Here is a 27,105-nt window from a genome sequence, read left to right as displayed (position 1 = left end):
TTCTTTTACATGTAGCTGTCCAGTTTTCCCAGCCCCACTTATTGAAGAGACTGTCTTTTCTCCTTTGTATATTCTTGCCTCCTTTATTTTAGATTAATTAACCATAAGTGCATGGATTTATTTCTGGGCTTTCTATCCTGTTTCATTGATTGACATTTCTGTTTTTGTGTCAGTACCATACTGTTTTGATTACTGTAGCTTTGTGGTATAGTCTGAAATCAGGGTGCTGATTTCTCCAGCTTCATTTTATTTTTTAAGATTTCTTTGGTTATTTGGGATCTTTTGTGTTTCCATACAAATTAAAAATTTTTGTTCTAGTTCTCTGAGAAATTCCATTTGTAATTTGATAAGAATTGCATTTCGGAGTTCCTGTCATGGCTCAGTGGTTAACAAATCCAACTAGGAACCATGAGGTTGCAGGTTCGATCCCTGGCCTCACTCAGCGGGTTGGGGATCCAGTGTTGCTGTGAGCTGTGGTGTAGGTCACAGACGTGGCTCAGATTCCGAGTTGCTGTGGCTCTGGTGTAGGCCAGCAGCTACAGCTCCAATTAGACCCCTAGCCTGGGAACCTCCATATGCTGCAGGAGTGGCCCTAGAAAAGAGAGAGAGAGAGAGCAAGAGAGAGAGAGGGAAAGAAAGAAGGAAAGAAAAAGAAAGAAAAAAGAAATTGCATTGAATCTGTAGATTGCCTTGGGTGGTATAGTCATTTTGACAATATTGATTCTTCCAGTCTAGGAACATAGTATATCTTTCCATCTGTTTGTGTGATCTTCAATTTCTTTCAACAGCATCTTACAGTTTTCGGAGTACAGGTCTTTTGCTTCCTTAGGTAGGTTTATTCCTAGGTATTTTATCCTTTTTGATGTGACAGTAAATGGGATTGTTTCCTTAATTTCTTTTTCTAATAGTTTGTTGTTAGTGTAAAGAAATGCATACACTGATTTCTGTATAGTGATTTTGTATCCTGCAACTTTACAGAATTCATTATGAGCTCTTGATATTTTCTGGCAGTGTCTTTAGGATTTTTTATACATAGTATCACATCTGCAAATAGCAACAATTTTACTCCTTTTCCAATTTGGATTCCTCTTATTTCCCTTTCTTATCTGATTGCTATGGCTAAACTTCCAAAACTATGTTGAATAAAAGTGCCAAGAGTGGACATCTTGTCTTGTTCCTGATCTTAGATGAAATGCTCTCAGCTTTTCACTGTTGACAATGATGTTAGCTGTGAGTTTGTCATATATGGCCTTTATTATGTTGAGATAGGTTCCCTCTGTCACCACTTTCTGTATATTTTTTTATCGTAAATGGATGTTGGAAGCTTTTTCTGCATCTGTTGAGGTAATCAATATGGTTTTTATTCTTTGTTAATTTTATTTAACAAATAAATTTTACTCTTCAGTTTGTTAATGTGGTATATCACACTGATCAATTTGCAGATATTGAAAAATCCTTGCATCCCTGGGATAAATCCCACTTGATCATGATGTATGATCATTTTAATGTATTGTGAGATTCAGTTTGCTAGTATCTTGTTGAGGATTTTTGTGTCTGTGTTCATCAGTGATATTGACCTGTAACTTTCTTTCCTTGTGGTATCTTTGTATGGCTTTGGTATCAAGGTGATGGTGGCCTTGTAGAATGAGTTTGAACGTGTTCCACCCTTTGCAATTTTTTGGAATAGTTTCAGAAGGCTAGGTGTTAACTTTTCTCTGGATGTTTAATAGAATTCACCTGTGAGGCCATCTGGTTCTGGACTTTTGTTTTTTTGGGGAGGGAGTTTTAAAATCACAGATTCAATTTCAGTACTGGTAATTGGTCTGTTCATATATTCTGTTTCTTCCTGGGAGATTATGCATTTCTAAGAATTTGTCCATTTCTTCTAGGCTGTTCATTTTATTTACATATAGTTGTTTGCAGTAGCCTTTTATGATCATTTGTATTTCTGTGGTGTTGGTTGCAACTTCTTTTTCATTTCTGACTTTATTGATTTGGGCCCTCTCCCCTTTTTTTGTGAAGAGTCTAGCTAAAGATTTATAAATTTTGTTTACCTTTTCAAAGTACCAGCTTTGGTTTCATTCATCTTTTCTATTGTTTTCTTCAACTCTGTTTCATTTATTTCTGCTCTAATCTTTATAATTTCTTTCCTTCTTCTAACTTTGGGTTTGTTTGTTCTTCTCTTTCTAGTTGCTTTAGGTGTAACACAAGGTTGTTTGAGATTTTTCTTGTTGCCTGGGCTTGTATCACTATAAGCTTCCTTCGTATAACTGCTTTTGCTGCATCCCATAGCTTTTGGATTGCTGTTCTTCATTTTTATTTTTCTCTAGGTATTTTCTTATTTTCTCTTTGACTTTTTCACTGATTCATTGGTTGTTTAGTAGCATATTGTTTAGCCTCCACATATTTGTGTTTTTTGTAGTTTTTTTCTTGTAGTTGATTTCTAATCTCATAGTGTAGTCATAAAATATGCTTCATTCAATTTCAAGCTTCTTAAACTTACTAAGGCTTGTGGCCCAGCACATGATCTACCCTGGAGAATGTTCCATCTGCACCCGAAAAGAATATGTATTCTGTTCTTTTAAGGTGGAATCCTCTATAAATATCAATTATGTACATCTAGTCTAATGTGTCATTTAAAGGCCCATGTTTCCTTAACGTTTTTCTGTCTGGGTGACCTGTCCATTGATGTTAAGTGGGGTGTTAAAGTCCCCCACTATTATTGTGGTATTGTCAGTTTCTCCTTTTATGGCTGTTAGTAGTCACCTTATATATATTGAGGTGCTCCTGTTGAGTGTCTGTATATTTACAATTGTTTATCTTCTTGGATTGATCATTATGTAGTGTCCTTTGTCTCCTGTAACCATCTTTATTCTAAAGCCTATTTTGTCTGATATCAAAAGAAAGCTGGAGTGGTAATACTTATTTCTATTTGCATAGAATACTTTTTCCATTCTTTCACTTTCAGTCTGTATTATATTTCCCTAAATCTGAAGTGTGTATCCTGTATTTATAACCATTCAGCCAGTCTGTGTCCTCTGGTTAGAGCATTTACTCCATTTACTTTTAGGTAGATTTGATATATGTGTTATTGCCATTTTTTTTTTTTACATGATTTTAATTTTTTTCCATTATAGCTGGTTTACAGTGTTCTGTCAGTTTTCTACTATACAGCACAGTGACCCAATTACACATACATGTATACATTCTTTTTTCTCACATTATCATGCTCCATCATAAGTGACCAGACATAGTTTCCAGTGCTACACAGTAGGATCTCATTGCTTATCCATTCCAAAGGCAACAGTCTGCATCTGTTAACCCCAAGCACCCCATCCACCCCACTCCCTCCCTCTCCCCCTTGGCAAGCACAAGTCTATTCTCCAAGTCCATGATTTTCTTCTGTGGAAAGGTTTATTTGTGCCCTATATTAGATTCCAGATATAAGTGATATCATATGGTATTTGTCTTTCTCTTTCTGACTTACTTCACTCAGTATGAGAGTCTCTAGTTCCATCCATGTTGCAATGGGTTTGTTTTTGTAGGTCTTTCTTCTTCTTTTCCTCTTTTGTTCTCTTTTGATTTGATGACTGTCTTTAGTGTTCTTTTGATTCCTTTTTTTTTTTTTTTGGCCTTTATATATACATACATAGAAGTTCCCATCTTGACACAGCGGAAACGAATCCAACTAGGAACCATGAGGTTGTGGGTTCAATCCCTGGCCTTGCTTAGTGGGTTAAGTATCTGGCGTTGCCATGAGCTGTGGTGTAGGTCGCAGATGCGGCTCAGATCTGGCGTTGCTATGGCTTTGGTGTAGGCCAGCAGCTATAGCTCCAATTAGACTCCTAGCCTGGGAACCTCCATATGCCGTGGGTGCAGCTCTAAAAAGACAAAAAATAAAAATAAAAAACTACATATACATACATACATATATATAAATATTCTTATATATAGATGATTGTTATATATGTGTGTGTATTTTAAGTTGGTTATCTCTTAATTTCAAATGCATTTAAATAGCTTGCATTTGTGCTGTCCTCTTCTCCCAGTTGTAGGTTTAGATATATTTGTAGGTGGATAATTTCCTAACTTTAATGTATGTTTGCCTTTACATACATTATGTGAGCCTACCCATTTCATAGTTTTCTTATTTCTAGTTTTGGCCTTTTTGTTTATGCCCAGTGAAATTCCTTTAGCATTTGTTGTAAAGCTGGTTTGGTGTTGCTGAATTCTTTAGCTTATGCTTGTCTGTAAAGCCTTGATTTCTCTGTCACATCTGCATGAGAACCTTGCTGAATAAATATTCTTGGTTGTAGGTTATTTCCCATCCATTCTTTTAAACATATCATGCCACTCCCTTATGGCCTGCAAAGTTTCTGCTAAGAAAATCAGTTGATAACATAAAAATGAACCATTGTTCCTTTTCCCTTGTTGCTGTTAATATTTTCTCTTTATCTTTACTTTTTGTCAGTTTGATTACTGTTTGTCTCAGTGCATTCCTGCTTGGGTGTATCTTGTATGGCATTCTCTGAGCTTACAAGATACAGGTGACTGCTTCCTTTCCCATGCTAGGGAAGTTTTCAGTTATTATCTCTCTAAATATCTTCTTAGGTCTTTTCTCTCTCTTCTCCTTCAGGGATCCCTATAATGCGAATGTTGGTGCTCTTGACATTGTCCTAGAGGTCTCTTAAACTGTCCTTTCTACCACTCTTACTTCCAGCTCACTTATCCTTCTTCTGCCCTATTTACTCTGCTATTGACTCCTTCTAGTGTATTTTTGTTATTGTATTCTTCAATTCTTTATTTTTTTATTTCTATTTCTCTTCATTTTTTCTAATTCATTGTTTAAAACTTATTCTAACTTCTTGTCCTGCATCCATTCTTTTCCCAAGTTCTTAGATTATCTACGATCATTAATCTGAATTCTTCCTTTGGTAAATTTCATATGTCCACATCACTTAGTTATTCTTCTGGGGTGTTATCTTGTTCTTTCGTCAAGAACATATTCCCCTGCTGTCTCATTTTGTTTAAATTTCTTTTTATATTTTTATGTATGTGGAAGGTTTGTTATGTTTCTCTTCTTGGAGAAGTGGCCCTCTGTAGGGGATGTCCTATGTGTGCCAGCAGTATACTCCTCTCTTGTTACCCAGTGGCCAGTACCAGCTGGTCCCAGGGTAGGTTCTGACCTGTTTGGAGACTCAGTTCCCCAGGCTGTGGGACTGTGTATTTCTTGCTTCTGGTGTTTGCCCCCTGGTGGATGAGGCTAGTCTAGAGGGTGCGTAAGCTTCCTGGTAGGAGGGGCCCATGCCTGCCCAACTGATGGGTGGTGTTGGATCTTGTCCCTCAGGTGGGTAGGGCTGTGTCAAGGAGCATTTCTAGATGTGACTGTGGGCTCAAGTCTCCCAGGCAGCCTGTCTGTTGATGGGTGGGACTGTGGTCCTGCTCCATAGTCCCATCCCGTTGGTTGTTTAGCCTGAGGCATCCCAGCACTAGAGCCTATAGACTGTTGGGTGGGTCCAGGTCTTGGTGCTGATGTCCTAACCAAGATGTCAGAGTCTTGTATTCCTGAATATGTTCACCACCAGCTTTTATGTTCCAAGAGAGAGCCATAGCCACCCCTTGCCCCACTTCCCCCAGGAGACCATCCAAGACCAGCAGGTAGGCCTGGCCCAGGGTCCTGTGAAGTCACTGCTTTTGCCCTGGGTTCTGGTGTGCACAAGATCTCGTCTATACCCTCCAAAAATGGCTGCCTTTCCCCCATTCTTGTGATGTTCCTTCCCTCAAGCCCCATAGGCCTGCAAATCCAAATGCTCCGGGGGCTCCGCCTCCTCATGCTAGACCCCCCCAGACTGCGGAGTCTGATGTGGGGCTCAGAACTCTCACTCCCATGGGAGAACTTCTGCAGTATAAGTATTCTCCGGTTTGTGGGTCACCCACCCCAGGTGTATGGGGTTTGATTATATCGCAAGTGCATCCCTCCTATTGTTGTGATTTTTGTTTTTTGGATGTATAATATCTCTTTTGGTTGGTTCTAGTCTTGTTTTATTGACGGTTGTTTAGCAGTTAGTTTTGATTTTATTGTTCTCATGGGAGGAGGGGAGCCCGAGGTCTTCTACTCCACCATCTTCTTTCCCACCTACAAAAATTCTTTCCATCCTCAATGCCCTCTTGTTCCAAATGCAAAACAGACTTCTCATGGATAGAATATATGGGTTGTTGCTGGTCAAGAGATGGCTTTTTATCATGTAGACAGTTTCTCTGTTGTTGTTATTACTAGTGCTATCTTCTTTTTCTTTTAATTTGGAAACTCCTCAGGTGCATGGTGGAAGCTGATTAAAATTTTTTCTCTGGTGGAGTTCCTGTCGTGGCTCAGTGATTAACAAATCTGACTAGGAACCATGAGGTTGTGGGTTCGATCCCTGGCCTTGCTCAATGGGTTAAGGATCCAGCATTGCCGTGAGCCGTGGTGCAGGTTGCAGACTCGGCTTGGATCCCGCATTGCTGTTGCTCTGGTGTAGACCGGCGGCTACAGCTCCAATTCAACCCCTAGCCTGGGAACCTCCATATGCCGCGGGAGCAGCCCAAGAAATGGCAAAAAAAAAAAAAAAAAAGACAAAAAAACTTCTCTGGAGTATATCAGAGATGTGGCCCCACTGGATATGCTGTGCTTGAGATCTAAGTGACAGGAAGCTTGCACTGCAGCCTGGACTTGCTACACAGCTTTGGTTTTTGACACCCCCAATCAAAGAAATTCTCCTTTGAGCAGTGGATTCTAGGAAGTCAAATGGAAGTTTTTAAAACTTGTACAGAAATAGAGCAAGAGCCTAGAGAAGGTGTTACTTCTAAGACAGGAAGGAAGAGGGCAGAGCACAACCATTAAAAGAATGATACAACCATTAAGAAGAACAGGTTAGAACTGTTAGAACCTACTTGGTTCTACTGGTTAGAACCAACTAGGCCCTGAAAAAAAATGTCTTTTTAAAGGGAAAAAATGAAACCTGAATTCCCGGAGTGATTTTGGGGGTTTGGAATATTTGGCTACATGGATAAGAGATGGTAAGTTCTTACTCTGTAAGAGTGAATTTCTTGCTGCAGCTTTTATGCTTAGTGAACACAGGATTTTTGTGACTTAAGTAGCTAATTTCACAGCAAGCCATTTATCATTTTAGCTGCAGTGGACTTGGGGTCAGCTTATGGAAAATGGACATCATTTCCACTAAGCCCTTAAAAGAACCAAGAAAAGAATCAAATGTGCCCTGATGCAGGAATCCATGTCCTGACTTTGTATGCCGTGGTATCTACAATACCACAGAGCTGACCAGTGTCTTCCTACAGATTTTTTCCCTGAGGCACATGATGGCTTGTACTAATCTCATTATATTCTAAAACAGTGTAGGGATCTGAGTTTTTAAGTCACCCTTCCACTGAACTTGAGAAGAGGAACCTTTTCTCAAAAAACAGTTGAACATGATCTAGATAGTTAATTCATCTACTTTCCCTTATATTTTCTTCTAAGGCCTTATTTCCTTTGCTTGAGAAGTGGTATGTACCTATAATAAGTACCTTTACTTAATTAATTATAAGACCAGTTGTCTTTCTAGTTTAGCAGGCTGCAGAAGAGAAACCAGTGAAAGTGTCATATTGTTATATGCCTAAGTAAATAATGGATGGTTGGTGGCATTACCTTTTTAGCATGGCATCTGAATACTTCTTTAAAACTCTGTAGTTTTCAGAAGCTTTGTCTGGGTCCTCTTTTTTCTTCTTGATTTTTGGGAAATGTGATAACCCCATTCAGCATTTTTGTTAATAGCCATTAACTAGAGGCCTTTTTCTCTCCTTTTATGAGTACCTGGGAAAAAAAGGAGAGGGACTAGTTGCACACAGTGAGTATCTCAAGGAGGCACTATAACCCAGTGGTTCTTAAACTCATTGTGTATCACAATCACCTGGAAATAAAACAGATTTAGTTGGCTTCTGGTGAGGCCAAGGCTAAGGATCACTGACAAGCCTGTGGGTTTTCAGAGTATTTTCCCAGAGTTCCTGAAAGTGCCTAAGGGCTGCCTTAAGAGGAAGCAAGTGAGTGCAGACACACAGAAGGGGTTCTAGGTGTCCACTCTTCTTGGCTGTCCCTGTCCCTTTTCACCCTGAGCAGTTCCTCTTTCATCTGTTTCATAAACCAACCGTCTGTGTAGATTTCATTTGTTAAAATAAAAAGGGTGAGGGGTTCCACTGCTTTGAGGGGAAAAAAAGTTTTTTAACCATGGCTGTAGACGTAGGTCTTATTCAGGAATGGCATGTTCTAGATCCAGTTTTTAAGAATGGTCACCATCCTTAAAGCACTTAAAGTACTGAGTCCTTTCATATGAATGTGTATGTCAGGCAGCTCTGAGGAATTTAGAGAAGGAAATTTTTAGTAACAGATAATAGTACCTAGCCCTTGCTCCAAGTCAGAAAAGCCCTGCCCAATAAAGACAGTTAACTTGTCCAAGTAAATGTCTAAAGCAGGGCTGGCAAGCTAACCACCAGAAGACGTAATTAATCACAGTGTCTTAAGATTTGGCCTACATGATTTTTTTTCCCTCCCCTTTAGACTACTGTTATTCTCTATTTTTTCCCCAGTCCGCAACACTCCACATTATTACTATACTTGACCAGTTCACTCATTTGCTTATCCTTAAGGCCTAGCTCCTGAAAGCATTTGTGTTTGTAGACCCTAGAAAGTAATTTAATGGCAATTTGCTCTTTGCAGGGATATTTCATTTGATCATTGAAAATACATTGTCTGTACGTGGCTGGTACAAAATGCTATAACCTCTTGTCTGCTTCTCCAGAAAGATGTTTAAGCTATAGATACTTAGCAGCCACTGCAAGAATTACCTTTTATTTCACCTCCTCAAAAAAAAAAAAAAAAAAGTGTGGCTTTTAACTAAGAGACGAGTTTTGTTTGGTATAAGAACTTAAGACAAAGTTTGTGGAATGTATTCATTTTAAGTACTTTATTAAATCTATTTCCAGAAAGCCAGATGGTATACCTGTCTCTTGGTAGGCTAAATTTCATTCCTTTTTTTATCTAGATTAGATCAAATCTAATTAAAATTGTTCTTCTGCTTTATCTTTTATTATTTAAACATTCATTGCCTTCTGTGGTCTCACTAATGGACTAATTTCCTGAGATTATAAATTGGCATGCTTTCATTTTCAGATTCCAGCCTCTCTGTCATCATTTTTCCAATTTTTTTTACATATTTGTTTTATGCTGTATCACAAAATAGACTTTTCCTTCTCTGAAATAATTTGTCCCATATATAATTAAAGAATAAGCTGTGCATCCAAGGATATTTATCCTAACGGCACCAAATTCCATTATTTTTAAAAAGCAGCAATGCCTTTGAAAAAAAAAAAGTTGGCAAGTTAGCTATAACCCATTTCCCAAAATAAATTAGTAGAAAAAGTCAATTTTTTTTGTAATTCCTATAGCAGTTCTATACCATAAAATTGCTATTGCCAGTTTTTTGGCTATTATACTCTTTCTTATTATAACTTATACTTGGACCAAAAAAGTATAGAAAGAGCATAATTTGAAAACATACAGCATAACTTTTTTTTCTTTTTGTAGCATTAATCTTATCACTGGTCATTTAGAGGAACCAATGCCAAACCCCATAGATGAAATGACAGAAGAACAAAAAGAATATGAAGCCATGAAACTTGTCAACATGCTTGATAAACTTTCCAGGTATTGTATTCCCATCCATTTTTTGCTTGGTTTCTAAAAATGTTCTATTTCTTTGTCTCTCTCACTGAGAGTTACCATAGAACAGCAACTCTAGAAATCCATGTTGATTGGAACAGGATGGCCCAGGCAGCAGTAGTTCAGATCTCTCTTGGCTACCATGGTTCTTCTACATGTGCCGCTTATGGATGTGCATTCTTAAACATTTAAACTCTCCAAGTAGGATAGTAACTACTAGATCACTATGACATTTAACCAACTAACCTCCCTGTCTTCAAAAAGATGCTATGAATTAGGGTTCAATGATTTTGCTGCTGCTTGTATTTTTTGTTTTAGTCTGTTTTGGTTTTTGTTCCAAATCATGGTGCTTTTTTTATTCCATTTTTGATGTGCAAGTTTGCAATTCTGTCTTTTTGGGTTGCTGCTGAAACCAAGAATTCTAAAATGTCATGCACCCCATAGGAAATAGTGAAAAGAAATAGCTCAAATGAAGGATTTTCTGAAAGCAGACACTTGTGTTAATTAGGGATTCTAAAGACAATTGCCCCTTCCCTTCTTGCTTCACACTGCCTTCCCCTCCAAAAATAGCCAGTTTTGAGAATAATTAAATCAAATGTACATCCTAATAAGCAACTGTTCATCTTGGAGGAGTTATTAGAAAATATTAATTCCTTTCACACTTGCCTGAATTGCTCTATTTTCCAGTCATACATTGAGTCACTGTCTCCTTTAAGCCATCTTGAATGAGTGCTTCTGTGTGTTAGTGGCAGCTGCCACTGAAAGGTGAATTTCTTCTGGTCATCTCATTTTTCACAACAGCTTTGTAAAGGCTAGTATAACTGGAATGGAAAAGCCAGAAAGCCAATCATTAAAGGGAAAGGTGTGATAACTAGCAGAGGCCAAGACCACAGCAGGAGGCCTCAAGTAGGAGTGTGACAAGTGAAGGTATTGTGACACTCTGCAGAGTCTGAGTTTTCACATGATGCTGGTAATGTGGTAGAAGTTACACAGAAGTAAGTAGCTTCATCATCTTCAAAGTTAGTATGATTAGAAATTAGTTGACTTGCAGCTGGTCCTTTTAAATTTCCATCATTTTCCCAAGAAAATTAGAATTTACTGCAACTATGGTCACAATCTTCAAAAGACATTGTTATCTGTTTGCATATGACATTCTTCATACCTTCATACCTATAAGAACATATATGTTCCTTCCCTAAATGAATTTACAATCAAAGAGAAGACACTGATAGAGCAAACCTCTTGGAGGCAAAGTAAGTTCTGAATGAATACATAAAAATAAGATTTTTACCCCAAAAGCATCTGATGTGGCTCATGAAACAGTGGTCTAAGTACAGCAGTTAGGATGAGAACCAACAGTGTCCATTTGGTAGAAGCTGGAGGGGAAAATGTTATCCAGGACCTGAATAGAGCATATTAGTGTGAAGGCAGTGAACCAGTTAGGCTGCATAAATTCCATTTTCATAAATTTCATTTCAATAGTATGAATTCTTAAAAGATAACACAGATGCTATCCAACTGGCCCATGTACCCTAGATGAATGAACACCTAGCAGAGGCCCAACTCAATCTAAAGGTGATACTGATTTTTGCATGGATAAAATGCAGAGCAAATGTCTTCTGTTGGCTTTGATGGTATGAATTTTGCCATTAAAGCTGAAGCTAAGGGAAACTTTGAGAATAGTCCTAAATCACATAGACTTTTTCCATGACATGTGGTGGGTTTTTTACATTGTCCGCCTTAATGTGCTTTCTAACCTTTGCTCTAACTAATAACAGTCAGTGACAAAACTGTATGGAGATCAGCAGTGGGCATTCCAAATCGGGAATGCAAAGAATGAAGCCATTCTTTATGCATCTTATGTGTTTGTCTTAAGTTTCTTTTCTGTTTTCACTGTTGTTTTGGTTTGGGTTTTTTTGGGGTTTTTAGGTTAAAAAAAAAAAAAGATGCCGTAAAGTCAAAATAGACTAAATTCAGTACCATTCAGGGAACATTTATTAGGCAGCTACTCTGTGCAAGGCACTGTGCTAGGAAGATGAGGGAGATTCAGAGGTGAATGTGACAGTCTCTGCCTTTGGGGAAACCATGTTTTAGTGCAGGATATGGTAGTAATCCATTCTATAATACAAGGTAGAAGGAAATAATGACAAAATAAGGTCTGTGTTGAACTGTGAACACCCAGGAAAAGGAGCAGTTCATTCTATTGGGATGAATCAGGGACTGTTTCACAGGAAAGGTAGCATTTGTGCTGATCCTTGAAGTTTAAGAGGTATTGAATTAGCAAATGGAGAAATAACCATTCATTCCAGGTAGAGGAAAACTTACTCTAGTTAATAAGATAAATCGTTGTTATTTACATTCTGCATCTTTTTCCCAAAGAGCTCAGGTTATCAGTATTTGATTAATATGTTATCAGATTTATCATTGGGGAAAGACCCAAAGAATAGCCCCAAACATAATGAAACCAGTGAAAATCCATTTCCTTTCACAGTTTACAAAACACTTTCATATATGCTATCATCTAAAGTGAGACTAAGAACTTCATTTTCCAGAACTCTGTCCATTGTGCTACTTACTGTGTCTGTCTGTTAGAGTCAGTGTCTGCCAGAATACTTCTTGATCATCCTCTTCAGCAGTGTGCTTTGGTTAGTTCTCTCAGTTCAACTCTAAGGTTGTTCTTCATCCCACCAAGTCTTACTGTGCTAAGGGTGTACTGTAGCTCTGTCTGATTAACTTTCCTTTCCAAAAATGAAATCGTTTTCTCCTGGGCCTGATTTGAAAGGCATGCAAGTAAAGAATAGGATTGGAGGTGATGTGGCCAATGAATGGACACTAGACACTTCCTTTTTTCCATCCATAGGAGAGCAAATGTGAAGGACCTGCACCAGGATGATGGTTAGCAACAGTGGCCCGTGCCAAAGCACTTACCAAAGTGATGACTAAGGTTGGTCATGCCAAGTACTGTTACTGAGCCTGGTGTAGGGTACAGATGTTCTTTACCACCCAAACCGTAAAACCATCAATGCAAAAATTAAAATTACCTTTCCATTTCACCTCCATTGTGGACACAGCCACTGTCTCAAGTTGCTCACCATCCTAGCAGCCTTATCTCAGATTTCCAAGGGCACTGGAGAGATTAGTGCCCAAAGCTTTTCTTCCTATGGAATACCAACTGACAGTATTCCAAGTGATTTTTGTTCTTTTTTGTTTGTTTGTTTTTAGTGTAAGAATTGTATTTGTGACAGATGTAGGTAAGGGGATTGAGAGTGGACCTGGAGGTATTAAGAGTTTGAGAATAATCTGAACTCTATAAATTCCATCCTGTCTAGCTAGTACAGTGCCTTGTACCTTGTGGTTTCCCCAGTTTGTGATGATGAAATAATGAACACAGCTGATCCCCAAAATGATTAAATTTTTGCTCAATAAAGTAGCCTACATGTTTTAAAGCTTTTAAAGTATACTTTTGACAATTTCCTTTCTTGGCCCGTGTCATTAAAGTCAGGTCTGGAAAAGAATTCTGTAAGGTACTTTGGCCCATGACTGGCCCTTTAGTTTCTACAAGTTAAATATTAGGGTACATAATTCCTTTAATATAGAATAGTTATGATATTTATCAAACATAAACATTAAGGCCTTAGGCTTGAGATTAGAGAAAGCTGTAGTTGACATTTTTAATGTGAGAACAGAGGTAGAACAGGGGATGAAATCTGCCTGCCTCTCCACCTCCTCTTTGCTTTTCTGAATTGGGAAAAAATAATTCCCTGCAACTTAAGTGGGAGATTAGAATGGGGATTGCATGTAGTTAAGCAAGTCCAGTGTGCCTAATACAATTGCATTCACCTTAGCTACAGCACACAGCTCACATACAATAATGAAGCCTTCTCTCTACAAAAGGGGAGAGAGGACTGATTGGCTTAAGGCTAAACTAACCAAGGGAAATAATATTTCAAGTTTCAGTTTTGTTTGGACTTTTCTCATTACCTTTAGTTTCTTAATTAAAACTAGGACTGATTAATCTTCTACCCTACCCTTATGCCATCACTGTTTAATAAGGTACATAACCTTTTTGCTTATATATTCTATCAAAATCTTCTAAAATTTACATTTATTAATTGTTTTCCATCTCTTCCTTTTCTTATCTACTCCTTATCAGCCAGCCATTGTGTAGTATTTGGCACATGGCTTTTTTAATAAATGCAGATACTAAATAGAGGAATAATTCCCCTTTAATCCAAAGATTTTTTTTTAACTTACTGAAGCTGGGACAGTAATTTATGACTGGAAAGTAATAACTACATAATTTTTTCCTTAAAACTAAATTATTCTGCTTACAAAAATAACTGATTATATCGACCTTTATGATGAGTTAATCAAGAAAGTGCTTTTCAGGTACATTTCAGAAATGTAATCCAATTTTTATATCAATGCAGAGCTATTGTAGGTACAAAAGGGTAAAGATCCTAATTCTTAATTAGAAAGGCCTTTAGATCCACACTGTCCTTGGTATGGTAACCACTAGGCATATATGACTGTTGAGCACCTGAAATATGGGTAGTCTGAATTGGGATGTCCTATAAGTGCTAAATATTCAGACATTCAAAGACTCAGTACTAAAAGAGACTATAAAATATACTAATTGTTTAACATGGATATGTTGAAATATTTTTTATATATTGAGTTAAATTATATTAAAATTAATTTTACCTGTCTTTTCTCACTTTTTCAATGTGGCTACTAGACATTTAAGATTACATATATGGCTTACATTATATTTCTCTTAGACACTGCTGTTCTGCATTATTAAAATACACTGCAGAGTTGCTTGGAAGTTTAGTTAAGGGAACTTGGATCCAGTTAAACTAATGTACCCTTAGGGAACGCGGATCCAGTTAAAATAATATACTCTTATTTAAAGTGGTAGGGGAGGATGAATTTGAGAAACTTGATCTTGTATATATTTAGTTTATACAAGGCCCTTGCACTGGCTAGACACCTCTAAGTAGGAAGTCTTGCCACCTTTGTATTGCCTACTAGTAGTCATTGTCCTTTAATTCCATAACAGGAATGACTACTTTGAGCTCTTGGTTTAAGCGCTAGATGAAATGACTTCTGTCTATTAGAGAAACAGCAGATAAGAATAATCTCCATTGACTATTTGCTTTCAGTCACCCTCCTCCTTTAAGTCTTTCAAATTAGGAAGACCATGTAAGAACTTCCATTTCTACTATCTTATTCAACATTTTCAGCTGGCATGCTGACCTCTCATTAATATTTATTTTGCTAATTTGGGACAACAGGATAGAAAGGTTCTATGTAGAAATTACTAAGAAATAAAGAACACCTTCACTTAAGGATAAAACTGAATTATATTTTTCTAGCACTACCTCTAACCTCTTTCTATCTTTTTAACCATGCTCTTTAAGGTGAAGTGGATAGCAAATTTTTAGAAGCTTTGCATGTGATCTTCTAACAAATGAGAATAATAAAGGACTAATAATTTACATAGTGCTTTAAAGTTTAAAAAGTACTTCCATATATATTATCTCCATTGGTTGTTAAAACAGCTCTGTAATTAGGGCAAAAGATATTTTATTGAGAAGTAAATGGGACCAGTGATTAAGTGACTGAACCAAGATCAGGCATCTCGTTAATGACATTGCCAGGATTTGGTTCTTTGTCTTCAGACTCTAGATCTTATGTTATTTTGAAAAACTAATATAGCTTTCAAATTTGTCAGTCTGATCATTTTTAATAAGAGTCTCTAAATTTTAAATAAATGCAAAGCATAAAGACAGTTAATAAGCATATTTACCTGAGAAGAAAATTAAAATTTGGAGGACATCCATTCCTGGTTTTTCATTCCATAGTTGAGCTTTTCTCAAATATCAGGTCACATGCTAAATAGCTTATATCAAAAACAAACAAAAACATCTTCATATGAAGGAAACCAGTAAAACTGTTGTAATTCTATGTTAATATAAGGTCTTTTAATTATTTTGAAAAGAGAATGACTATAGGTATTCTAATAAATTCTTATGTTTAATGTGATCACATTAAGAAAACTTAACTTTTAAAAGGCTTCTCTATTTATAGGACTGTTCAGGCAATCCCCAAAGCCTAAGGACATGCTGTAGACAACATGCCGTATCCATTTGTCTTGGGAATGATTTTTTTATGTTACATTTTACCTTCCCAGTTGTATCCAATCCCAAAGTACAATGGTGAGGCTGGGGGAAGCATCTCAGAAGTATTTTTGAAAGATGCAGATTGAAGACCTTGAATTTGCTATGGAAAAGCCACCACACTTCTCCTAACTACTGGGTTAGTAGCTTAGTGAAAGATCAGTAAAACCAATCAGGCACAAGGAAGCCATTAGATGAAAGATTATACTGAAAGATGAAGGATGAGCATAGGATACTCTTTCATAGTATGTAACTGAACATGTTAACCAGTGCCAAAGATTGTATTAATTTCTGTAAGAAAAAAGGTTAAAAACACTGAAGAATATCACAAATTACTGGGAAATCCATTGTACTTCAGTGGATTATGGACTATTCCATTGATGCTGAAATCTTGAAATAAGATGCACTCTCAGACTTGGAATTATAGCAAAGATTACAGAGCTTCTTTGGGCTATCACAGGCTCCATTATAGCAGGCATTTTTTGAAAAGCTCTGTTAATTAAAATGCTTTATATACTAATTTTTCATCCTATCTTTCAAATGTGAAAGGGAATTAAATATGAAATGGCTAATTTAAAATATCAGGGTTCTTTTTTTTCCCAAGCCAACCTTATATTAAGAACAGGAATCCCTGTGCCAAAGAAATGGTTCCCAATTATCCCATCTTGGGTTTTGTTATACATTGTACAGAAGTCAACAAAACAAGTATGTAACAGAACCTGCCTAAATAGCAGCCACCCTCATTAAGAACAGAGAATTAAGCAGGGGGTGATTGAAGGAAGCAGTACCTCATAGGTTCCCCCTTTTTCTTCTTTTCTAATCATAGAACAAAATATGTTACATAAAAGAATCGGAACTATTATGCAGTACTCAATTAGAGGGAGGTGAATAGGTCTCTAACATGCTGTTTTATCAAAAGAGCAGACTGGTGTTTGCATGACTGTTGTTTCATTACAGACCCTGTCATTAATTCCATGTGTCAATACTGCCCTGTAGTACACAGAGCAGACAAGAAAGAAGAGCCCTTGAAAACAAGGGAATGATTTTTGAGTCGTTATCAAGCTAAGTGGCAAGCGGGAAGCTGAAACTCGTATAGGTAAATTCGAAGGGACTCTTGGGAGATCTGCAAGTGGGAAAGAAGAATGCATTTTACCAACTGCTTAATTATGTCCTGTTTTTCAACAAGTACACTTGAATTGAATGCTTTGTTTGTATTGCACAAAAACATGTGCTGTGGGCAAGAGTATTCTCTTGTTTCCAGGTCAAGTAAGGTGTTTTATACACATACATCTGGCCTATTCTATAATGTGCTATTGGGTATGTTAGTATCTGAGCCCCAATATTGCACTGTCATTTCTGGGGGAAAGAGTTACATAGGAACTAGAAGCCTAAAAAGTGGAACCTGCTCTAAGGTCCTGAAAGGTTATATAAGCCCAGGCATCCAAGAGGACCATACTTACAGGGAAATGGTGGCTCAGGAAAATGTTAACTGTATCTGGGGAAGCAAAAGACAGACCATAAAATTTTAACTATGGTATAAGCCCCATAATCTCCCACCCCTTAATCTTTAAGAAAGTATTTTTTGGTTTCCATTAGCAGTCCCAAGGGATAGGCTGGGGCAAAGTAAGGTTTCCTTTCTTGGACGTGCTTTATCTGTGTCCTCGTGCCTGGCCAAGCCCTTATAGATTATGGTTCCTTATCGTTTAGTAAGATCAAATTTCTAAATGATGTTTCGTTCCAGTTGAACATTCTTGGAGGCTTATCTCTTCCCTGGCCAGATGCCTGATCAGATGAGAAGCCCGCCATGATACTGTCACAGTGCCTAGAATGGGCTCTTTATCCAGTAGACATCACTGTTCTTTTTGATGATAACGAGGGCAGTCTTAACTTGTGTTAAGGCCTGTGTGTAGCATTGAAGGTAAGTATGAAGGAGTTATTGCTATGTGAATATCTTAATCCTGATGCACATTTCAATATACAGTATCTTCGTTTAAACATGATCTACATATATCTGACACTTAGCTATCCTTTTTAGATGGGACCTTCATAATTTAGGACCAGTAACTCTTCATGAAACAGCCTGTTTATTGAGGGCCATGGTTGAATTTAGATCCTTCCTTGTTAACACTTGCCATTGCTTTGATTTACTTTTGGAATCATTCTAATCATTTGCTGGTAGTTTTGCAGAAGGGACTTGTGGTGGTCTTGGTGCATGTCAGTGACAGCTGGGATGCTGTGTTTGACTCCTAGGTTTAGAAGATCTTGGTTAGAAACAAAAGCATAGCAGTATTGAGTTTTAGTGTCTTACAACTTTTTTAAGTAGATCAAAATTATTTAGTAACCTAATATTTAGACTCTTAGAATTAGAATAGCATCTTGGGGATCATCTTGTCCAACCCCTTCATTTCATAGATGGGGAGACTCAAGCCCAGAGAAGGAAATGACTTGCCCAAGGACACCCAGCAAGTTAGTGGAAGATCGGAGACTAGACTCTGGATCTGCGGTTGCCCCATATATAAACAGCTGAGTCTATGCCAGTTATTGGTTGTAAATTCCAAGTTGTATGGTACAAGAGGGGCCTTGACTTCTCGATTGTCACAATGTCTGACGACATTGACTCATCAGGGAAATAACTGCAGTTAAAATAACATGAGGATGATTCCGGGCAAATGGTTCTCTACCATTGTCCATTTATGCTATGACCCATGTATTATATTCTTTCAGTGAACATATTTACTGAGCACCAACTATGTGCCCATCCTTTACTAGATACTGCACATCACAGCCAGATAAGACATGGACTCTGCCCTCAAGATGCTCACAGTCCAGTAGAAAATGAGAAATCCCTGGAAAGCATTAGGTAGAATTCCCTATAGAAAGCTTATACTTTCCTTAACTGTAAATCTTGGCGATGAAAGTGTATCTTCTATCCAAAGAAATAGCTTTTCTCTTGGTCAGGGTTTGTTTATTAGGAGTCCCATAAAACACCATACTTTTCCTTTCTGTGAAAGTGCAAAATAATACCAACTGCAACAAAAGCTAGTTCATAAACACTTATTGAGGCTCTACTATCTTCAAGGCACTGTGCTAGACATATAGGGATATGAAAATGAATAAAGCATAGAACATTTTCTTTTTAATGTCAAACAGTAGTTTCATAGCTTTCAACCTTTGTAATGAGAATTATTTTTTAAAAATATTAAGTGTGAGACTCTTGAAATAGAAGACAAAAATACCTCTGTACTATAATCAACTTGTCATCCCAGGATTTCAAAGTCTCCATCCAAATCCTCTTTTGTATCCCCTATTTTGAGCTTTCTTTTTCCTTTACTTCAGCCAAGCCAGCCTGCTTGCCAATCCCTGCACACAACTAACTCTCGCTTCTGTGCCTTTGCTTGACTAATCTTCTGCTTTTGGGATGCCTTTCTCCCCATGAATCCATGTCCATCACTGCCATTACAGTCTGGCTCTGAGTCCATCTGTTGCCAGGAGCTTGTGATCAGCAGCCCCATCTCCTCTGTAACCCTCCCACATGTACATGGCCCATATGACTGGTGGAATAACAGTTCTGTGGTATTCATTAGTGCTTTCCATTCTCTGTCCACATCTTGCTGATCTAGATACAACAGATCTTATTAAATGAAACAGTCTAGTATAACCAGGTCATTTACCAGACCCATTAGAAGTGAGTCTGTATATCAAAGACTTCATTTTATTTGTGGGCTGTCATATGATAGAGAGGAAGATGATCAGAATTGTTAAGTTGGGGGTTTGAAAAGTAAGTGTGGGGTCCATAAGAAAAAGCAGTCACATATCTATAAGCAGTCCTTGCTCCTTCCACTCCCAAATAGGATGAGAAATCTTTAAATAAATATCAAATACAATAAGTATTGATGAACTGTCAAGCTAGGGAAAGTAGGGCTCTGCCTGTTAATCATCTCAAGCTTGTTGATCTGCTGTTCTGTAATTCTTTTAATATTGTTTAATGTGTGTGTGTTTGACCTTCTGAACTGACTAAAGCTTCTTGAGGACAGGACCATGTCTTTTGCTTCTGCACATTCTTCCACTTATTCCCAAAGGGTGCCCTAACAATCTTGGGGAAAGCTTCCTTCTATAAGCATAGAAAGGACAGGAAGTGCAGCTTTTGGGTTCCAACTGCATTCCAGCCATTGCCCTAGGCACTTTATATGTGTAATGAACTTTCGCCCTCATGACAACTCAGTGAAGTGGATATTCCTATACCAATTCTACAGACAAGGAAATTAAAGTTCAGAGAGTTCAAGGCCTTTCTGCTAGAGAATGATAGATCCAGGATTAGAACCTAGGTCTGATTCCAAAATCTGTATGTGCCTTTCACTATGCCACAATAGTAATAACTAATGTTTAGGACTCCTTTACAGTTCATAGAACTTTTTCATCTTCACTATTATTATTATTTTTACTATTACTACTACCACTACTAGTACTATTACTCCTTAAGTTATCACTGGGAAGTAGGTGGAGCTAGGATTACCATTATCCCCATTTCACAGATGGGGATTCTGAGACTTAGAGACTTGCCCAAGATCACACAATTGGTAAGTGGAAGAGCCAGGATTTCAAACAGACTTCCTGACTCCAGATCATTTTCTTTCCACTATATCACATTGCTGCCTTAATTTATTTGCACAAATGCATTTTAAGTGGCCAGCTATCACTGACATCTCTGCTACAGAAATGTCAGTAAGACCAAGCATCGCATGGAGCCATGTGGAAAAGAAAATAATTCATATCCTCAGAGGAGCTTCTATGTTAGTAAAGGGGTGACACAAAAGATCCAAAAAATAAAGGTTTGAGAATAGTTCACAAGTGAGGATTAAAATATGGGCCCCTTTATTCCATAGATGAGTTCCCATACTTTGGCCACAAAACTTTTGTAATATTCCTAATTATTTGCATTATAAAAGTGGATTAGGGAATAGGGGTAAAACCAATGGACTTGATTTGAAAATACTCCTCCTGGGTTTGGATGCCAAACTACTAGCTACTTTGTATAAGCTGGTAGCTAGCGCCGGTATCATCCTGTTACCAGAGAAATGCAGCAGTGTTAGGAGTGTTGGTTGGCATATCCTCCAAGCGATTCATCACTCTCTTGGTAGAACTGCTATAGTCCCATCTGCTGATCCTACTTCAACCTACCCCTGCCCACCACCCCCTTCAGACCTTTGAACTTTCTAATCCCTTAATGTTTCATCTCCAAAAGTGGTCCCCTTCTCCTTTCGTATCAGTGTCCAGTATCACACAGCCCTTTAGCACAATCGAAACAGGAACGTGCTACTAAAATAGAGATATGTAGTGTATATCAGTGCTAGAGAGAAGTTTCAGTGGAAGTAGTTTCTAGTTTCATTAAACATTTCAACCTGGTTGTCATGCAGAGCTTTTCATTGTCCTGAAAGACATCAGCATATGCTCCATCTGCTGTGCTCTTGCTCCAGTGAATGGATCACCATCCATGTGCTCATCTGAGCTGGGAGCCACAGCGGCACTCTCCTCCTCACTCTCCTTTACCAAGCCCCTGCCCTTCCAGTGGGTCATAGATCTCCCTTGGAAGTGATGCCTTTTCTTCCCACAACCACAACCATACCCCAGCTTTCTGTCTTCTCTCACAGGCAAGGTTACAGTGATGTCCTTAGGTCTCTCTGCTACAGCTTCCCCCTATTCCAGTGTGTCTCCTGCACTGGTGCCAGAGATAACTTCCCTATAAAACAGACCTGATCAGGCATTCCTTACAGATGAAGACCCAAGCTCCTTACTTTGACGTTCAAGACACTTGACTATTCGACCCCAAACTACCCTTGCAGCCTTACCTCCTGCTGCTCTTTATTGAACCTCACCACTCCCCAGACACTGGATGGACCCTTTCCCAGCTTCATGAGAGGAGAGACGGCAAGTGACATAATATAAAGATCTCCCCCCCCAAAAAAAGTCACAAGTCAGTGAGTTTACAGAGACCTTCACACAGTCTCCTTTGCCTTAAAAGTTCTGTGCCGTCTTGCCTGGCATAGGACACCTCATTGGAGATGCTGCTCCCACCTTCCTCTGGCATTATAGTCCATGCTTCATCTCAGGAGCTGGGATTCCTTTTGTTCATGATTCCTTAAGTTATTTTTCATGTGTATGTTTTGCTCACTCCTCAAGGGCAGCAGCTGTGCCTGGTCTTTTCTCCCTAGTCTATGACATAGTTCCTGGCACATAGTTGTTGAACAGCTGACCTCAGCGTGTGCTTCTTCAGTGCAGTTAAAGTAGTTAATCCAGATGTATGTGCCGCACAGTGCACTGGACTGGGATTCAGAGACCTATGTCTCAGGTCCAAGTGTGCCACTAGATATGTGACCTTGGGTAAGTCACTCAGTCTCCTTTATTAAACAAGGGGGTTGGACTAAATGATCTCTAAGACCCCTTCAACTTTCATGATTCCGACCCCATTTCTTGGATCAAGAAATACATTTCCTACTCTGTATGTTCAGCAGCCTCAACTTAACCAGTCAACTATCCATATTCCTCAAATAGTTTTCAGACTCTTAGAAACAGTTTTCTGGATCTAGCCAAAGCTGCCCGATTAGGCTCCTGTTGGCTTATCCAGTGACCACCGAGCTGTTGCAACACTTCCCCAGAAGTTTTTCTGTGCCTATTACACCATCATACTGCTCCAAGGCCTCCGTCCCAGGAGGGAGCCCTTCTTTGTGTTGGCCTAAGGGACAACAGCAAGGAAGCAGAGGGAGAGGAGGTTTTGTCATTTTTCTTCCCTTTAACTCCCACCAACATTACAACTGCTGCTGTGTGGGTTCTTTTTATTGACATGTTTTCAGGGGGTGATGCCTATTTCTGTGAGAAATAAGTTTTAAGCAACTCATGTGCCTCTTTCAAGGGTACACTGCTTTTTGAGATGGGAGGACTAGAGTTAGCAACTCAACAGGTACTTTCACCATAATCTCCATGTAATAAATAAGAGCCTATGAAAAGATTAAATCTTTCTTAATGCTTTGTGATTGGCTTAATCAATAATTAATCATCTTTAGATAAGGCTGTAACTTGTGGAGTAGATATAATTGGATTAGCTGAAAAGAGGCAGTTGGGGAGCTTTGAAGAGATTAAAATGGCTGTGATCCCATAATTAAACTGCCACAAACAAAAGCAATGGTGTTTAAAAAAAAAGAGAGAGAGAGAGAGAAGGAAAGAAAAGGGAGGGAGAAAGCTGGGGAAGGCCAACTGATTTGAAATGAATCAACAAGTACTTATGTATCACTAGAGATTGGAGAGGCAGAAATCAAATGATGAGATTTAGTCCATTAAATGAAATTCATACATATCAAATCAGCCATTCAATTGTATGCCTGGCCCACTGGGCCAGGTGAAATTATGGCAGCTTCAACTTCACTAAAACAAATCCACAAAAGGAAAAAAGTTCATTATTAAAAATAGAAGAGACCTGCTCCTTGTCCTGAGCCCATTTAGACTTTGACTTTTCATACTTTTAATTGGCTTAGTAGGTTTGGCCTGTGTGAATGAAGTCTTTTATCTCCCTCTTTTTCTTTCCATGCCCCTTTCATCTTTCCTGTTACAAACACACAGAGAGAGCTTGAGGAAAAATACTTTGGTTTTTAAAGACTTTTCTTTTTTTAAAGGATATGGATTTGGGTGGGGGGACGGTGTGTGTGTGTGTGTGTGATACTGGTGAATACTTTTTTTTCTATCTTTTATCTCTTTTTCCAGAGAGGAGTTGCTTAAACCAATGGGACTAAAACCCGATGGGACAATAACGCCTTTGGAGGAAGCACTCAACCAGTACTCTGTCATCGAGGAGACCAGCTCTGACACAGACTAAAAAGCATCACGTGCTCAACTCTCAATATTGCTTTTATCAGCATCTTTTCTCTGTAGCTCCAGGGGAATCTTTTCTCTAAAACATTTATGCCCTTGCTTTGGCTAGAAACACATTAACTGGTTTACTCATTGAGAATCCAGCATATTTAAGAGGTGATCCTGTGTTTTTGCGATATTGAGGCATTCATACAGAGCTGCAGTTAGATGGAGTTGCAGGGGCTAGAAATGGGAAAAAAAAATTCCATTCCATCAAGATGAAACTGAAGGACTTCACTCTATAAAGCAGCCCTGGTTGAATCTGGCAGTTCTGTTTGCCAAGATTCTTAACAGAAGATTTAGCTGTGTCCTTCTTCTCACTTGTGTGAGCTGCCCATTCTGAATCTCTCCAGAGATGGAGGCATGTGAGAAGCGGAAAGAGCTGCTAAAAAGGGGCTGAGGCAAGTGACTTGTTAAATCAGGACCGAGTGAATGGAAGCCAAGCAGCTGCTCCATAAACCTAGCCCCACTCTTTACTTCATTTCAATTTTGTATAAATCTGTAGAAATGTGCACACACGCACACACACACAGCCCCAGACTTGCAAACTGATTACACTCAAAAAGTCTGTATGTCTGCTGTCTAGAACTTCAGAATACATTTCTCCCTGTCAAGTTATAAATGATGGTTTAGTTCTGAGGCAGCTACAGATGCCTATTTATTCCCTAATGTACCTGAACACTAGTACCATAGAACTGAGCCCCCATCTGTATCACTGCATGGGGAGCATGCATTCTGAGGTCTAACATAGGGGTGCTGGGGAAACATACTCCCCAACCCTGTAGAGGGAATGGGGACCCTTGGGTACCAGGAGTTCTTTTGTAGCCTCTGCTGGGGGCAGGGGAGTCAGTAGCACCCGTTTGTACATATAGGTCATTCTTATGTCACATGTTTTAAATTGGGGACTGTGTGTGCTTGTGTGTGTGTTCTACCTTTCTACCATATGTGATCAGTTTAATGGGAACTTTATTTATTTAAAAAAGAAACACAAATAGTTACTGTTAAACTGACTAAAGCTGTTTATTTTTACTTTTAGAATTGGTCATGTGAAGAAGTAGAAAACAAATCATGCAATAGACTGTGGGCCTAGTTAATCAATGGCTAAAGTTGAAAAGGGGTTGGTTTCCTTATATATATATATATATATATATATGTATGTATGTATATACATATATATATGTATATGTGTGTGTATATATATATACACATATATATGTACACAGACACACACAATGTGCTTAACCACTGCCTTTTAAAACTTTAAATTAAATAAAACATTGGGGTTGATTCAATTTAGCCATCTGTGTGTGTTTCTTTAAAGATACATGGGGTAAAAAAATACTATTTCACAGTTCATGCTTTTTTAAAGTGCTTTTTTTAAAGTGCTTTTACATCTATTATCTCACAATAAATAGCTTTTCTAAGGATAAAGTACATGGAAAATGTTATTTATCCAGAAGTCACAGCTCTGGCAAAAGAACAAATCAGGAATTAAGTTTTAAAAGGCCTTTGAGCTGCCAAAAAAAATGTTGGAGTTTCTTACGGTTTACTTATAGGACAGACCCTCAAGAATCTCACTTTTTGCCTCTTTACTAAAATTTGCATATATTTCTAACATGTTCAGTTATCTGACTTTCAAGCCCACAAAAAAAATGGCAGAGGAGGAGGCTGCTAGATGGAAAGTGGACCTATTGAAAGCAACAAAAAGCGAACTGAAAACCACATAGGAAGGTGGGGAGAATGAAAACTGCTCAAAGCATCATTAAGTCTGGGGCCATTTCCCAAAGGACATTCTAGTTGACCCAGGAAGTGTATGTACAACAATATGGCCCATAAACTAATTATCATACTAATGACCTGTGTTTCTTTTTTAAAAAGAAGTTAAATCCAGAATAGTCTATAAAAGGCTAGGAAGAAAATAATACATTTTAGGATTTTCATCCAAAACAGAGTAGAAGTTATGGGTGACCCAGGTTTTAATAGTAAAATGAAAGTTGGCAATTCATAATTTTAAATTGAGTGAAAAAAAGTTTAGAAAAAGAATTTAAGTATTTTTGTTATTTTATTCTACAAATGCATTTTTAAAGTATTTTTATAATTTCTGCAATCAAATAGCTTTGGCATGAGCATTGGCTTACCTAAATGAAGATATGTTTAATGAAATACCACCTTGCCAGCTTTATGCAGAGTTAGTGTTTGAATAGTCCTGTTTAAGTAGCTGTGTTCTTCTGCTTTCAGTGAGTTCTGTTAAAGTTTTGAGCTGCCCCATGCTGGACACTAAGCTTTGTTTTGAAGAGAGAATTGGCACATGGAAAGAGACGCAACATCTGTTGAGGGCCTGCTCTGTGCTGGGCTTTTTATGTATCTTATCTCATGTAACCCCATCACATCCCATGTTAGAGATCATCTCTGAAAAGCAAAGTAAGTTACCCAACGTCACACAGCACCTAAGAGCCCAATTCTGGCCAGCCTGACCCCCAGCACCTCTCCTTCCCCTTCGCCACAGTGGGTCCATGTTGTGCCTCCTTGTGGCTCTGGAATGCTGGGAGAGTGGAGGTTCTCGGGCCATTTTAAGCAATAACTATTTCAGCAAAACTGGTTTAAAGAAGTTATTAAGCAGGGAGGTCACCTGAAATTGAAGTGTGACTAGGAAACTTGCTCAGTTAATACTGGATTTCAAATAGGGACTTGGAATCCTTTAGGTCAAAGATTAGGGCGGCAGGCTTCTGCCCACCCAGCCCCCAACATCTGCTTGGCTCAGTGGCCTGCAGTGAGGATGGTGAGAATGCAGTGGCCAGCCACGCCCGTAGGCCCCGTGTTCACACCTCTCCCAACCTTTAAAATGGTACGGAGGAATGGGTCCTAAAATAAGGCACTTGAGTTGCTGGTTTAGAGGAATGGTCAACAAACACTTGAGGCCCTTTCACACACCCAGTGGTCCTGGGAGATTAAGAAATGAGGACAGACGCAGAGGCAGTACAAGTACTCAACACCTTCTTACTACCATCAGTACTGCCACCTCCCAGGACCTAGGTATCACTTAATTGACTTCCTCCCCCACGATTATAAAAGTAATATATGTTCACTGTGGAAAGTTTGGAATATACAGAAAATAATAAAGTTAATAATTCACCCCAAAACCTACCACCTAAGATAATCTATGTTTTGGTGTATTTCCATCTTGTATTTTTTCTATGCATATATAATTTATTTTACTACAAGATTGGGATCATGCTGTATTTACAGATTTGTATCCTGCTTCTTTAACATATT

At 38.4% G+C, this 27,105-nt stretch overlaps 1 protein-coding gene and 1 long non-coding RNA gene across 9 annotated transcripts in view; one reads left to right on the top strand and one right to left on the bottom strand.

Annotated features, from left to right (window-relative positions):
• RIC8B (RIC8 guanine nucleotide exchange factor B) overlaps window positions 1–25,002 on the top strand; it is a 110,102-nt gene extending 85,100 nt beyond the window's left edge. The window contains exons 9-13 of one of the 7 annotated variants that reach the window (XR_007135786.1): window positions 9,617–9,736; window positions 12,612–12,695; window positions 16,891–17,029; window positions 17,675–17,851; window positions 23,686–25,002. Coding sequence is in view for 3 of the 7 variants with exons in the window: in XM_047786465.1 (XP_047642421.1) it covers window positions 9,617–9,736; window positions 23,686–23,797 (232 nt within the window). In the remaining 4 variants the exon portion in view is untranslated. The remainder of the gene's footprint in view (window positions 1–9,616; window positions 9,737–12,611; window positions 12,696–16,890; window positions 17,030–17,674; window positions 17,852–23,685) is intronic. The other 6 variants (XR_007135788.1, XR_007135787.1, XR_007135789.1 and 3 more) reach the window with 6 other exon arrangements.
• The window catches only part of LOC125130745 (uncharacterized), an 88,300-nt gene continuing 71,276 nt past the window's right edge, over window positions 10,082–27,105 (bottom strand). For both annotated transcript variants that reach the window (XR_007135790.1, XR_007135791.1), the window contains 3 exons: window positions 17,394–17,428; window positions 15,564–15,656; window positions 10,082–10,572 (listed from right to left, as the gene is read on the bottom strand). This is a non-coding gene — a long non-coding RNA (uncharacterized LOC125130745). The remainder of the gene's footprint in view (window positions 10,573–15,563; window positions 15,657–17,393; window positions 17,429–27,105) is intronic.

Source organism: Phacochoerus africanus, chromosome 7 (assembly GCF_016906955.1).
Source record: "Phacochoerus africanus isolate WHEZ1 chromosome 7, ROS_Pafr_v1, whole genome shotgun sequence".
Lineage (NCBI taxonomy): Eukaryota > Metazoa > Chordata > Mammalia > Artiodactyla > Suidae > Phacochoerus > Phacochoerus africanus.
Note: the sequence above shows the minus strand (reverse complement) of the source record. Positions and strands in the feature narration are given on the sequence as shown.